The sequence below is a fragment of the Camelus bactrianus genome, chromosome 12, assembly GCF_048773025.1.
Source record: "Camelus bactrianus isolate YW-2024 breed Bactrian camel chromosome 12, ASM4877302v1, whole genome shotgun sequence".
Classification (NCBI taxonomy): domain Eukaryota; kingdom Metazoa; phylum Chordata; class Mammalia; order Artiodactyla; family Camelidae; genus Camelus; species Camelus bactrianus.
In genome coordinates, this window is record NC_133550.1 from 19,961,166 (window position 1) to 19,976,867 (window position 15,702).

At 42.3% G+C, this 15,702-nt stretch overlaps 1 protein-coding gene across 1 annotated transcript in view; it reads left to right on the top strand.

Annotated features, from left to right (window-relative positions):
• DBX2 (developing brain homeobox 2) overlaps positions 1-15,178 on the top strand; it is a 34,993-nt gene extending 19,815 nt beyond the window's left edge. Inside the window, exons 3-4 of the mRNA XM_010964167.2 lie at positions 6,017-6,204; positions 10,526-15,178. Of these exons, the coding sequence (XP_010962469.2) occupies positions 6,017-6,204; positions 10,526-10,858 (521 nt within the window). The 3' untranslated portion in view covers positions 10,859-15,178. The remainder of the gene's footprint in view (positions 1-6,016; positions 6,205-10,525) is intronic.
• The last annotated feature ends 524 nt before the right edge of the window (positions 15,179-15,702 follow it).

Genomic DNA, 15,702 nt, shown 5'->3' on the forward strand with positions numbered 1-15,702 from the left:
AGGTCAAGTCCCCAGGACGGACAGAGGCCTCCACCAATTCATCTAATGCTGTGTTTTTCTATGGCTCACCCACCCCAGTATCCTTCACACACAGCACACCTCCGATGAAAGTTCCCCTCATAAGGCTCACTGCACGCTGAGATTCCCAGGAGCATGGTGTGTAGGGGCCATCCCAGGATGCGGGGAATTTTGTCTTTGAAAACTCTTCTAGCCTAGCTCATGCTGCCGTTTTAATATGACTCTCCCCACCTCCCCACCTCCTTCCCTGCGCACTGGTAACTGATGGTCTTCGGTATAATTTTAAAGAGCACTGATTGGCCTCATTCTCCTTGGATGTGTGACCTCTCATTGCCCAACTTAACTTTCTGCAGCCCCAGCTTTTTCCTGTGGACAATGGGGACGATGACATCTACCGCTGGGCATTGTAAAGATTACACAACGTGCTGCCTGTCGATGGCACACACAGCAGCACAAGTTGAGCCTACAATATATACGGAAGCCGCACTTTAAAAATAATAACAATGATGTTCCCAAATTGGTAGAGCGTACAGCACCTTGAATTGGTGGCCTTGGCTTTGGAAGCCTCTCTTCTACCGCATGCCTTAAACTCTGTATCCATTGTTACTTTTATAGTATTCATTTATTTATTTTTGGTCACCTGTAAGTTTCCATATAAATCAGGCATTTGTCATGAGTTTAGGAATAGGCAACGGTATTCGTTGTTTAGAACTTTTCAGTAGCTCCTGAGAGCTCTTTGAATCACCAAGTTCTTGAAGTCTGTATGTTTGTTCTGCAGGTGTAAATTTGAGCACGTATCCTCAGGTCAAGAAGGTAGGAAAATGGTGTGGATTCATCCCCAGATAGCCAGCCCACAAAAGACTCATGGCGGGGACCGTGGAGACAGGCGTCAGTGGTAGAAGCAGCATCTTGTCCGCATATGAAAACAATTATGATCTGTGTATTGAACGCGGCGCTAGCAGAGAAAGGGAGAACATACTACTCTTATCTTTGCCGTATTTTTTGCTTGTTCATTGGTTGTATTCATGTTGGTTGTAGGCCTCTGAAACCCGAGGACCAGACCCAGGAGTTAACCCTCCAACCTTCACAACCACATCAGGTCTCTTTGAGAGAGTGAGGTCTGGTTTGTGTCCGTGACCCCGTAAGTGTTAGAGTTTACCCCATGGGTGAGAATAATTTAGTTGTAGATTACCTTGATGGGACTCTTCCTTCTCTTTACTTAAAAATAGCTCAATAGAGAAACCTGTGGGTTCCTATTAAAAATTTTTAGGGATGCTGGAATGTGTTACCCAGTGTTTTATGTAAACATGGAGATCTTGGAGAAGAAGGGGCTAAAATGAGTAGAATCATAGCCCCTACTTATAAAACTTCTACTTGGAAAAAGCTGTAGGAAGATTTTTTTTTAAAGCTAGCTTTATTGGTCCATAAACTTTTTTGGTATTTCTATGTAGATTTAAAAAGTTGCATTAACTCAAAAAATATTGGCCTTTCTAAGATGCTAAGTCAGTCAGGTCCTGTTGAAGGGCTTTTCCTCTGTGGCAAGTCATACCCTCAACTTGTAGCAGTCACCCCTGGCCCTCATCTACTTCCCAGCGTATGTCATGGGTCCTTCCCACAGAGATCCTCCAGTCTGGAAATGCCAAGCCTCGTGGGATTCCTAGATCCACCATGTTTCACACTTGTCCTCACCCAACTCACACGTCTGTGAGTGTCAGTCTCTGCCTGCCTGTGCAGAGGGTGCCAGCAGGAGACACTGTTTGTCTCTCAAGGCTGACCCTTGGCCTCCAAGACCAAGTGGCTTCTCATGGGATGCTTACAGCCTTTCCCTGCTGTGCTCTGCGGGTGTTGATCTGTGGCTGTCTCTGCTCTTCTTCAGCCTCTCCTTATCAGCTCTGAGCATCTGAAGGATGGTGTGGATTCATTTTCCATTGTCACTCAGCAACAACCGAGTCCCTGCAGAGTATTCCCCGAAAAGGTTGCTACAACACTTGCCCACTTTCCTTAGAGAACCGAACCAGACTTAGCATGGAGAGTGGAGATGCATTATCTGTCTATAACTCTACAGCAGTAGCCTCAGTGTTTATTTTTGCCTTTTCAATCTTTTTTCTCTGCATTTCTACTTAGTTGTGAGCTTAGTGTGTATCTTCTTTATCATATGCATTATATAGTGTATTTTCTTGGCTGCCGCCGCCATCTTTAAAAACTCTTTAAAATTTCACTGAGTGGCTATAAGACACTGTGCTCATGCATTTCTCTACCTTTGGATATTTAAGTTTCTTTCCCTAATTTTTAACACGTTGATTGCCTACTGTGGATCTGGTGCCCCTGAGAAAACACAGCTGTCACCCAGATTTGGGTGATGTGGTGATGAACTTTTAATCCACATGGCTGTAATAATGGTAAACTGGATACATTAACAAATTAAGAATGCCAGAGTCAAGATATGAAGTGAGAAGGGCACTCTGGAATTTGAGGACACTGTTACCAGGCTGCACAGGAGATGCCGCATAGTCCAGGCTCACAGAGGGACTCAGAACGGTGTAGGAGCCCGTAGTCGGACACAGGAGCTCTGGTTGTGTCTATAAATGTTTCCTCCTTCCCATTCTTGACCAACCAAGAAACAGTCGGGGAGGGCAGAGAAAGGAGCCAAGAATTTGGATTCGGAAGGTCTCGCTACCAACCGTCCGTTGTGCGGCTTTGAACCTTAACTGCTCTGAACATGTCTTCATCTGTTCAGAGGATGTCCATGGCGTGTGATTCTTATAAGAAAAAAATGCAACCCAACAGGGGGATATAAAACATATTTGTGGGATCTTTATGGTGGGCCAGGCACTGAAAACAAAATCTGTGCTATTTCATCAAATCTTTAGAGAAACTCTGTGAAATAAGCTGAAAGAGTAACTCGCTCCAAGTCACACAAGTCAGTGCCGAGATCCAACCCCGATTCTTCATCCTCCACAGACGTTTGTCCTGAGGCTTCCTGGAGAGACACTGTCTCAACAGATAAATCTGTGCCCTGCTGCAACACAGAAGGGCCAATTCCATGGACTCCATACGAGGGATGGTTTAGAGAAGAAAAGCATTTAGAAAAATATGAGCATTTTGAAATATTTAGACTATTTTTTATTATTGACCAATATTGCATCAAACTGTTTAAAACTCTGATAAAGAAACTGTGAATCCAGCTGAATTCAAGATACGACGTTGGCTTGAGACAGGCAAAAATAACTGGTTCTATAGATGGAGAATTAACCAGGATCCCGTGAGAAGAGGAATGGGAAGGGCATTAGACCTTTGTAAAGAATTGGTCTTGATTACACCCCCAGAGGCTATGGCGTTTCCATGGAGATGGAATGTTAACAGAGCTAGAAGGAAGAGGCAGAGGCCATTGCTGCTTCGGACAATGACAGGATGAACCAGAATGAGGTACAACCCGGGGCTGAGAGACTAGCTAGGACAGGTTTGCAAGCATTTAACTAAATAGGAAAGAAAGCTATTGTATTACAGAGGTAGAATTGACAAGATTCATCCATTTCGTGACATTTTTCTTTAAAATACGAGTCAGATTGTGTCACTACTGTGTAGGATTGAGAGCATTTGTTTTGGAATCTGGAGTCTTACTGGGTTTGAGGCGCTAGCCACATGACTTTGGACAGAGCTACGTAAGCTTCCCAAGCTTCTTTGGATTCATCTGAAAAAAAATGGGGAGAGTAACAGTAGCACTCATGGCGTAGATCGGTTGGGAGGATTAAATGAAATAATGCACATCAGCAACTTAACCCAGAGAAAGTGTAAGACTGCAGAGTGAGTAGTGCGCAGTGTCTGCTCTTATTACCACGTCACGCTCTGCTTAAACATATCCTGTCGATCTTCACTGCCTGTTGGATGATGTCCCACACCTTTGTAGTCCGCTGTGGTCTGGCTCCCTTCCATTCCGTAATCTCTGTGCCAGAGGTTCTTGTGTCTTCAAGAACCCGGCAGGTAAAAAGCAAGCGAGGTGAGGCTGCGGCAAACTGGGAACCGCATGCTCCATCTGAAGGGGGCACCTGCCGCTCCCTCTCCTAGCTCTTTGCTTTGTGGGAAGGTGAGCCCAGTATGATTACCTTTGAAGAGGCATTGGAAACCTGGACTTCACATAAAACTTTCCAGTTGTTACATGTGAACAACTTAATCAGAATTTTTAACCAACACTCCAAGACCAAGCAAAGTCCATCTGCCGGCTGGATACAGGGGCCGGCTTGATACGGGGGCTGGCTTGCACCCTCGGCTGTTCACGCCCCTCCCCGGCCTTGCAGACTGCCTGCTTCCCCTTGGAGAGAGTTTGTCCCTTTGTGCCTTAGTGCTTTGAGACATGCTAGTCCCTCTGTCTGGACTGGCCTTAGTTCTTTCTCTGTTGATCTGAATTGTTCTTTTAGACTTGGCTCAGTGGATTTTCTCTTAACGCATTATTTCCTTTTTTGTGATTCCAGAGAATTTTAGAGATCATTCTCTTCTTGAATACGTAAGATACTCATTACTTCTTTATTTAAAAATAATAAGCACCAAAATGCATACCAGCTACAGCTGTAAACTGGAGCCCCTGCTCCCTCTCCCTTGGTGCCTGTGTTGTGGAGTGATGTCTGTGTGTCGGTCCTCCCACGAGAAGGTGAGCTCCTTGAGGGCAGGGACCTCGTGCTGTTTGTCCAGTTTCCTCAGCAGTTAGCCCGGTGAGCCTGATACTTAGTGTATGAGTGTCCTCTTGCTGCTGTAACAAATTTCCACAAACCTACTGTCTTAAAACCATACAAGCTTGTGATCTTATAGTCGTGGTGGTCAGAAGCCTGAAATGGGTCTCGCTGGACTAAAATCAAGGTATCAGCAGGACTGCATTTCTTCTGGAGGCTCCAGGGGAGAATCTGTCCTTGCCTTTCTCATTCCTAATGACTACCTGCATCTCTTGGCTCATGACCCCTTTCTCCGTCTTCAGAGGAAGAAGTGTAGCCTCTTCAACACTCTCTCAGTATGACTTCCTTTTTTATCCCCCTCTTCGACTTACGAGGACGCTTGTGATTACATCAGGCCCGTCTGAGTACTCCGGGATACTGTCCTAGTCTCAAGGTCAGCTGACTAGCAGCCATAACATCATTTGCAACCTTAATTCCCCCTTGCCATGTAATGTAACATATTCACAGGTTCTGGGGCTTAGGACATGGGCGTCTTTGGGAACAGTGTTGTTCTGCCTCCCACAACTGGGAAGCTGAATGAATGAATGAATGAATGGTGAATGATGAGTGAAACTCACAGAGGGTGGGAACCAGTGTTGTGCTAGCCATGAAAAGACAGAAAGAGTAATAATGTCTCTGCCCTGAAGGAGTTGATGATCACCTGAATTGGGGGGGGGGGGTGAATGGGGGGGGTTCCAAACCTTCCTTCTCAGATTACACATCTCTGAGTTTTGTAAACTTTCCTGACATCCCAGATTAAGATTAGACCCCTGCTTTTGTGCTCCAGAGGCACCCTCCTTAAGAACACTTCATCACCCTCGTGATTACAGTTCAGTAAATGCCTTCCACTAGATTTTACAGGTAATGAGTGATAAAGCATACGTCTGATTTCTCGTGTGTAGCATTGAGCAGAGTGCCTGGTGAGTGTTCAGAAATTTGAGAGAATGGATGAATGAATGAAGAATTAGAGAAAAATTGAGTATTTAATCCACCTGCTTCTTGTACTCCATTGGAACTTTGTAACCTGAGATCATGGACTTTCCGACATGGCATGCAAAATTGGGAGGGAAAGCACATGTATTTTTTTAATCACTGGGGAGCAAAGAGCATTTATCAGATCCTTGATGGAATCCATGACCAAAATGAGGTTAAAAAGCACCGCTTTGTGTGTGCAGAGTCCAGAGATGATATAATTTGGCCATGGTACAGAGAAGGAGGATGTTGTCCTGGGAAAGACAGATTGAATTCTCTTCCCTATAGCTAATGGGACTTTATCTATCTTTTTTCATCTCTAGGAGAAGAGAGTGTGCTGCCTCTCCTGACACAGGACTCTAATTCCAAAGCTCGGAGGGGTATTTTAAGAAGAGCAGTCTTTTCTGAGGACCAGAGAAAGGCTCTGGAAAAAATGTTTCAGAAGCAGAAATACATCAGCAAAACAGACCGAAAGAAACTTGCCATCAGCTTGGGTCTAAAGGAATCACAGGTACTAAGGAGCGGGAAGATGTCCACTGCTCCTATTTTAAAGGAATCCAATGAAATCCATACATTTGGCAAAGATTTGTTGGACTAGGCATGGTACTGGACCCTGAAGCATTACTGAAATGATTTTCATAATTTTTTTAGGGGGTGGAAATATATGTCATAGTTCCTATTTGGGAACATCCTTTTGCTGAGAGGTCTGGGTTTTTGCCTGATTAATTATTCCCACATGAAGAGAAAAGAGAAGACTGTGGCTTTTACATCATTACATTGTTTGCTCTGTTTTCAGAGCAACAGGCTACATAATTGGCTACAAAGCAGGAACCAATTTTCCTGTCTTGCTTCACAAATACCTCTCACAAATACCTCTTAATAGATTTCCTTATTTTGCATTGTGGGCTTATTTCAAATAGAGTTAAGTAATTTCACATTTGCAACCCTCTCAAACCTTCCTTGTACAGTGATGTTTCATATAATTTTGAAAGAGACTTTTTGGCCTTTTGGGAAGTGCAGCATACTCTTATTTAAAAACTGGCCTATTTGTTATAAATAATTAACAGTACAAGGCACTGGCATTTTCCTATGTAATCCTTATAATCACCATGTGAAATAAACACTATAATCATCCCCATTTTCTAGATGAGGAAATGGAGAGAAGTTAACAGATCCAGTGTCACAGAGTGAAGTTGCTTTGGAGCTGGGCTCCCACCCCAGGCAACCTGACTCTGGAGCTGGCGTTCTCCTGTTAAGCAACCTAGAGCCACCCTGTACAGTTGTGCAGGATGTTCACTGCACAAGGGCATTTGGCTAAGGGGTATGGCAGCAATGAAAGTGCAGCAGGTACTCTGCTTGTCACACTGGCTTTCCCGGTGCAGGACTACAAACACCTGGATTTTTTTGAATCAGCGTGAAGGCACTGAAGGGCTAGCCGAGGCTGTGTTTACCCGCCACGCTCTACTGTATTTCCCTCAATACAAATGACCTGGTTTCTAACTTTGGATGTTATTAAACCAGTTATTTTTGGATGAAACCCTTCTTAACCTTGCTTCGTTTCCCTGGGGAAGTGACCTGTCCCCCTGCCCCCCAACTTTTTATAGTCGTAGGAAGCAGTATGAGGTGTGGTGGAGGGTAATTGGCCTAGATCAGCCCGCCTGTCCTCTGCTTGTGCGTGGTACGAACTGGCCCATAACCTTAACTGACTGCTGTGGGCCTCAGTTTCTCACCTAAAAAAACAGGGACAAATATAGGAATTCTGTCTATGTCACAGAGCAATTTTTTGTGTACGACAGATAAACCAGTAGCTGTATCTTCATGCCAGACACTGTGCTAGGTAGGCAGGAAGGGGTGATACTGGTAAGTACTGAGGATCCCTCCTTGGACCCCAGGAATTGATACAGCCGACTGGGAAAACAAAGCAGAAGCTCATGAGCAGTTAGATAACAATGGAAGACAGTGATACAGGAGGCAGCCGCAGGTGGGTTAGGTGTGTTGCCGAATAAGGACACTAGATCGGTGCTTCTCCTGGAACTTCGTGTCTCTCTGCAGCCGCGTGCTAATGCCCACCTCTGGAAAGGACAGCCATCAGGCTGGTCCTTATGCCCCTGGGAATCGGGTGATGGACTTTAAAAATATTTCTGTAAGATGGGGAACTAGGAATGAGATTTATATGTTAAATTTTATGTGTATTTTAAATTGTGATAGCTTAAAAGTTCCCTTCCAAATATAATATTGTATCAAGATCCTAAATTATATCAAATTTTCACTCTTCGCTAATAAACAATCCCTCTTTTGCAAACCCTCCACTATTTAAATTTTCGAAAATGCTGCCAACCTCATCGGCAATGGTACTTGTTATTTTTTAATTTGAGTTTTCCTAATTATCAGAACTTCAGAATCTTTTAATCGCTTTCCTGGTCATTTTTAATCTGTGAATTGGCCTTTTCATGACTGCACCATTTTTTTCTGTCATATTGTCTTTTTGTTGATATGCAGCAATTATTTTGGCTGTTACTCAAAGTATTTGGAAAATTACGGTTAGTAACATTTTCCTGTTAACAGCTTTTGCAAACATCCTCTCCAAATTTGTGGCTTTTTAAAATTGTGGTAAAATTTACATAACATAAAATGTATCATTTTAACCTTTTTGAAGTGTACAATTCAGTGGCATTAAGTGCATTCACATTGTTGTGCAACCATCCATCTCTAGAACTTTTTTCATCTTGTAAAACTGAAACTCTACCCCTTAAACAGTGACTCCCCATTCTTCCTTACCCCAGGCTCTTGGCAACCACCATCCTACTTCCTTTCTCTGTGAATGAGACTACTTTAGGGAGCCATATGAGTGGAATCACACTGTATGTGTCCTCTTGTGACTGGTGTATTTCACAAGGCATAATGTCTTCAAGTTTCATCCATGTTGTAGCATGCGTCAGAATCGCCTTCCTTTTTAAGGCTGAATAATAATCAATTGGATGTATAGACCGCATTTTGTTTATGCATTCATCCATCAGTGGACACTTGGGTTGCTTCCACCTTTTGGCTAATATGAATAATACTGCTATGAACACTGTGTGCGAAATCTCTCTTTGACCCCCTGCTTTTAATTCTTTGGGGTAGTTCATGGCTTTTTCATATGTTTATGGTGTCTTTATTTGTACAGAAATTTCTCATTCTTATGCAGTCAGATCTGTCTTTCCCTTTGTAGCCTTATTGTTTCATGTCATGTTCCCCAGACTTTAATGATAATCTCTTATAGTTTCTTCTAGAACTTTGATATTTATGTTTAATCCGTCTGGAATTTGTTTTCCTATTTTTTGAGAGGTAGAACTTTTATTTTATGATTTTCCCCAAATATGTACACTTGTCCCAATACCGCTGATTATGAAGAAACGCCTTTCATGACTTTTTTTTTCTAATTGAGATGTCACTCCAAACAATTTCTAGACATGCAGAAAAGCTAAGAGGAGAAGAAAATAATTCATATGATGAAGATGAGAAAGACAAGAATCACTAATGGGAACAAACAACTGTCTTAGTGAAAACCCATTAGAAATACCTGGCAGGCTTTCTAGGAGTAAATGCCTCGTGCAAATCATAAGTGAGTTTATGAACAGAACCAGATGCTCTGGTATGTACACACTGGTACTGTTTTCTTATGAAAAGCCTCCATCACAGGACTGTAACTGCGATGGCAGTCTTTCGGACTCAGTTGCCTGGGGTAGGTTTCTTTCGTAGCCATTTTGAACATGGCCAATCAAGTTGAAGGAATGGAATTTTTGCCAATCTAGAAAGACCATCTCAGGTAGAATTTTTTTTCCTTCATTGGGAGGAGTATTTGGTTGGTACACTTCAATAATTATTTCTGTAGGTAAAACATGTCCAGTTTTTATTTTAAAACTAGAAATCTATTTAGAAGGATGCAATATAATTCACAGGAGAGTGATGTGATTGGCTTTTATGCTGTCAGGAAACCAAATGTGAAGTGTTCTGCTCAGGCACAGCGGACTACACAGTAGATGATGAAGGAGGTTAATAGTAAAGAGAGACGTGGGGAAAAGGTATGGCTCAGATTGGAAGCCACCATCATGAGCACTTTTAGGTTAATTACAATCAATTGTTACTTATTGAGTCTAATTCTTCGAGTTTGATAAATCCTGGAAGTAATCAAACTTGGAAATTGCATAAAGCCTGCAATTTAGCAAAGCGCTATAAAAAGTATTCTTAATTTAGTCTCCAAAATTTCCTAATGAGATCTGAATGTTGATAAGAGCCTGGGCACTGGAGGGGGACAGTCATGGATTCTAGTCTAAGTACTTCCGTTTTACTAGCTGTGTGACCTTGAACTGGTTCGTTGCTTTGAACCCCAGTTTTCTTACGTATGAAATAAGAATTTCTTGCATTCATTGTGCGGATCAAATTATATTATCCATGTTGAGTGCCTGGCCTGACATCTGGCACAAAATAAGCACTCAGATGCTATTACTAGTCAGTAACATTTCCTTTGAATAAATAATTTAGCACAGACTAGATCAGGTTTTAAAAATATCGAAGAGAGTTAAATCAGTCTTGAAAGTTGTCTGGCTTACAGGGTGTAATCAGCTTACCACAGTTGTTTTGTTTCAAAAGTGTGTGTGGAGATATTACGCTAAAGTAATTTCTCAGGTATTTCTGGAGGTGCCCAGGTGAAAAACCGCAGGGACCTCGCTAGGCTGGCTCTCATGATAAGGTATTCTGTGGAAGGCCCGGTCGGAGAAATTACAGTTTAAAATGCTGACGTGAAGTAACCTGGCATAAGTGATCATTTTGTCCCATTACTTTATCAATAGGTGAAAATCTGGTTTCAGAACAGAAGGATGAAATGGCGGAACTCCAAAGAAAAAGAGGTGCTTTCCAGCAGGTGTATCCAAGAAGGGGGCCTTCAAGAGGATCCCCTCTCGCGATCCGCTCTGGTGTTCCCTTCCCCGTGCCCTTCACTCTGGGAAGTCTCCCAGCAGCACTCAAGTCCAGGATGGAGGGAGAATTCACCAGAGCCTTCGGAGAGACTAACCCAGGAGAGTCCAGGGGCGCTGCCCCCAGAAGCAACTTCCCTGCAAGGTGCCTTGTGTTTGTGTTCTGAAGAGGAAGCCGGAGACAAGGGCGTACTCACTGGCGCGGTGTGAACGGCAGCGCGCTGCCACGTTAACTCAAAGGAACGCCGAACTAATAATGCCTGGACTCTGAGCCCGCTAGCTCGCGTCTCATCAGTGCCTAAAACTTAACGCCTGTGGACTGAACTGTGCACTAATGTTTTAGGAAACCCTCTCCAGTGTGCTCTTATTCGGGTCCTAGACTCAGACTTAATTTGTAAGTTGAACAGAATCTCCCAGGAAGTACAACAAACCGAAAAGAATGAGAATGATAGTTGGTTCAGTCCCCGCTCTGAGTATGTGTATATATGCGTGTGTCTCTGTGTGTGTGTATATATATAAATATTCATTAAAATACATTAGTGGAAACTAGTTCCTCTTTAAATAGTGCATTGAGCAAATTCACTTCCTTTTATGTGAAGAAGGACCAACTGCGGGTTTTTTTGAAAAGGATGCGAAATTTGGACTTGAGTTCAGATTTTTCATATCAAAAGAACATGTTTTTAAAAATGCTCTATTTTCTGGTTTCCTTCAGCATCCCCAGCTGTAAATGATTTTTAACAACTCAGCTCAGCAGTCCTGATCAAATGAGCCACTGTTAGATATCTACACTGAAAGTATATATTTAAAATTAACCCAACAAGCACACTAGAAGAATTTCTGAATGTAACTATTAGTATCTCTGATTTCCAAGGCTCTGGACTTTATCAGGCCGTCAGTGAGGGAAGTGTCTATTTAACTAATGATTATCTTTTGATCTCTTCTCGGTAAGGATGGGCCCTAGTCAGGGTTTGCAAAAATAAAATGCCTTTAAGGGCCCGTCAGGTAAATAGAGGTCATGGCCCACCTAAAGATATTCGAGTTTAATAATCTTTCAAATCCCGTGTTGGCTGAACCCAACATCTGTGTCAAGTAATTTGTGACCTCCGGCCAAGACTTAAAGAAGGGTCACAGCTCTTAAAGTGTTCCCAACTGGACTTCAAAACCCAATACTGATGGAATCTATCGTGATTTCTGTTTACACCTCTAGTTATAGACTCAATTTTCCACTTAGGTGGTGTATACTATATATTAGGTTATTTTTATAAATTAACAAACACCACACAGATGTTTTATGCCTTGTGAATGCTCTGAAATAGTAGTATTATAAAATTGCATTTCTGGTAACGATTTGCTTAGTTAACCTAGAAATTTCTATTCCAGGTCCAAGAAGAAATTATGTTTCACTCTGAAGGAAATGAGGCAGAAAAGGGAAATGATGTGGTTTTGAACGAGGGTTATTATTAATCTGTGGACAAACAACATGATTAGAAGTTCATGATGTGGAGTTTTGTTAGTAAGAAAGCTGCGTAAACAGAGTGGCTTCTAATTTGCTGACATTCTTAGCTATAGAGGGTTTAGGGTGTTTTAGAAAAGGTAATATTTTGGAAGATAATGGTTTTTGTCAACAGCAGCAAGTTATTTTGTGTGAATGGAACTTGAATTGGTGTACGCCAGTCTGTGTCTTTATCACAAGCTCTTCAAAATCATCTCAGAAGCAACTTGTCTTGGTGCCTCTTTGCAGGAAATAGAGGCAGGGATCTGCTGACAACAATTTAAATTTTAAAACCTGTCTTCAAATGATTGATGGTACGGTTTCTTTTCTTTGTATAGTGTTAACCTCATTTACGTTTATTGGGTTCTTCCTAGGTCCTAGGGACCGTGCTAAGCCCTTAGGGTAGATTAGCTCATTTAATCCTCCTGACAATAACCCTATGATGTAGGGACTGTGACTGTTAGGATTCTTGTTGCCCAGACAGGGGCCCCGGGGCAGAATGATGAGGGTGATTGCCCAAGGTCGTGAGGTTAATAAGTGGCATTTGGTCCCTGGCAGTCAGGTTTCAGATCTTGAAATCTAAGCAACCACGTGCAGGTGTACACCTCACTGAAGTCCATTCACTGTAGGATGCATTGTAAGACATCCATTTTGGCTATTGCCGCGAAATTTATTATAGAAATTCAGAAGCACAGTGTACTTCACAGTCTCTTACTTGGGGAATGGTTTTCTCTCCAGTATTCTCTTCTCCATTAATTTTGGTTTAGGGAAAGTAAAGAATCACAACAGCCTTCAACTGTGAAGCTGTGAAGCCTCTGTAGTGAATAGTCCCACAGGAGTGTTTTAAGTGTGAAGTGGAATTTTTTTTTTATCACTCATCGCTGGAAATCATACAGTGCTTATCTATGGTCAATGTTTCTTGAGAATAACTGAAAATCAAATGAGAGAAACCTGCGTCTTGGCCATCTGATTGCTCAGGCTTTAGAAGTGAGCTAATTGGTGCTTAAATGATCTAACCCCCACCCCCACCCCGGGTTTCACCTGGAGCTCTGAGCCAGCAGAGACTCCTCTCTGTGTGATTGGCTTGATGTGCATATATGCAAATAAATGTTTTCATTGGTTTCCACTTTGGTGTTGAGGCTGAGGAAAAGTACATCTCGGATGAATGTATTAGGGGCATTTAGGAAGCGCGCGCGCACACACATACACACACGCGGTACACGTGAATGTGCCTGTTTTGCAGTTACTCTGTCTCCATTTACCTGAACTGCTGGAGAGGAGCTCTGAGCTTCATGCTCTGTTTAGCAAGGACCTCCTTTCTCCCTTCATTTGTGCTTTACTAACCCTCCCTCCACCTGCGGTGGACTTAGCACATGTATTTTCCTTGGTGATCTAAATGCAGACTCCTTTTCCCCCGAGTGATCACATACTAGTATATTTGCTGTCTGCTCTCCAGAGAAACACTGCTCTAGTGAGCACCAGGACCTTAGTAGCCTGGAGGCAAAACTATTTAAAATATTTTAAAACAAATTGTCAAATGATCTTAAGTGGAAGAGAAGGAAAAAAAAAAAAAAACGGTGAACACCATCCTTGAGCTTTTATAAAACTAAAGATAAAGGACTGGAAGTATATAAGCAGGTTAGGAATCTGCAGACAGAGAAGGCCATGATCATTGATCTTTAAGAGGCAACTCTATGTTCTTAGTGATAAGGTGGTTTGAGTGGGGAACCCAGTTATTCAGTTCAGTGGTTCACAAACTGTGTCCATACCATGAACACGCCGTACCTTCCAACCGGTTCTGGGCGTGTGCTCAGATTTGGACACACACTTCGTACAGAGTCCACAATAGCCACACCTCCCACCCCGCCCTGCCAAGAATCTTAATACGTGTACTTTTTTCACTTTTCAGGTACAAAATCATGATTAAATGTAAACCGCACATGTGCCTTTGGGCTCCCTTCACTCCCCATTCGATGCATCCTTTTCAATGATGCATACCCCCCAAATTGCTCCAGGACCCATCCCTTGATGACCAGTGATTCTGTCGAGTTCTGCTGGCCTTTAATACAGGCATTGTATTCATTGCTTGTGAGGCCCTCCTCGGCACTCTTTTGAAATTCACACAAAATATTTTTTTTTCTGGATCTCAGCACTTCATATGTGAGGCTGTCCTGAGCTCTATGTAAACAAATAGGTGGGAGAGCATGGTCCCTGCCCTCAAGGAATTTATAATCTAGTCTTCTTGCCAAACAACTTTTGAAATATTCCATGCTACCAGTAAGTGAATCCAGTAAATTTGGGGTAAAAAAATAGCCTTCTAACATCCTCCAAAACCCTATCTCTCCATTTGCAGTGGTGATGGTGGCAGGGCAGGGGTGTGGTTATTGATTGCTCCAATTTCAGAAAAATACAATCTACATAGCATTGTTTATATTCTATGCTCTCTCTCCTCCATTTAGACCACATTGGTTCAGAGAGGAGTCAGAGTCCAAGGAAAATACGGTAATTTTTTCATGTACAGCAGTACCCTCTCCTTTCTTCTTCCCACCTTCCCAGTCTAAGATCAACCTGCTCCCATGGTGGGTGGGAAGAGTGAAGAAAAAGCAAATAACACAAGTGTCAGGGGAAAGCAGGATGATGACTCTTCTCTTAAATATATAGGGAAGACCTTGTGGAATTAATTTATGTCCTTTATTAACCACTTCTGAAATAAGCAACTACCTTAAGGACAAAGTACCAGTCCCCAAAGATGGTTGTTAGCTTGCAGATGTTTGCTGGGTTCTATTACGTTATTATTTTTGGTTATAAAAGTTATACACGCTCATTATAAAGAAACACACTTGAAAATACAGCTGACAAAAATTCACGTGTGATTCCGCCATCTGGAGATAGCCAATTTAGCTCTTCTGTGAAAAATTTTCACTTTCGAATGTATGTACATGGAAATGCGTGTGTCTAAATAAATTTGCATCATAGTGTATATCCAGTTTACCCTGCTTTTTTAAACTCAACTTTATAGAGAATATTTTCCCATGGCATTAAACACTCTTTAAACTATTTACGGCAACCGTGTCATATCATTCCTTTGTCCCTCCTTCACTTCTTGATGTGGACCAGGGGTTGGTGCCAGGAGGTGGCAGGTCATGACCTTGGGCTCCTGGAGCAAACATTTACTTGAGAAAAACAACCTGATGTTTATCATTTCTTTTAACCAAACAAACGCTCAGCCAACATAAGATGTAGAATGAAAGTTGAGGACATTTGGGCTTATACTGTCAGTGGCATGGAATATCAACACGTAACAAGTGAACCAAAGGGCGAGCCTCTTCCAAAAAGCCACCACGAGTTTATCAGAACATACCCCATCCATTCAAAGTCCAAGGGCATGTGTACACTTAGATTTCAGCACTTAGCCATACTAATGTAAGGTAATAGTCTTCCTGTCTTTAATTGTGCTTGAGGGTCACATTGACACATTATTTAGCTTTTTCAAGTCCCTATTATTGTTCGCAATGTAAGCAAAAGTCAAGTAAACTACTGGGTATCTGATGTGTGTCACCAT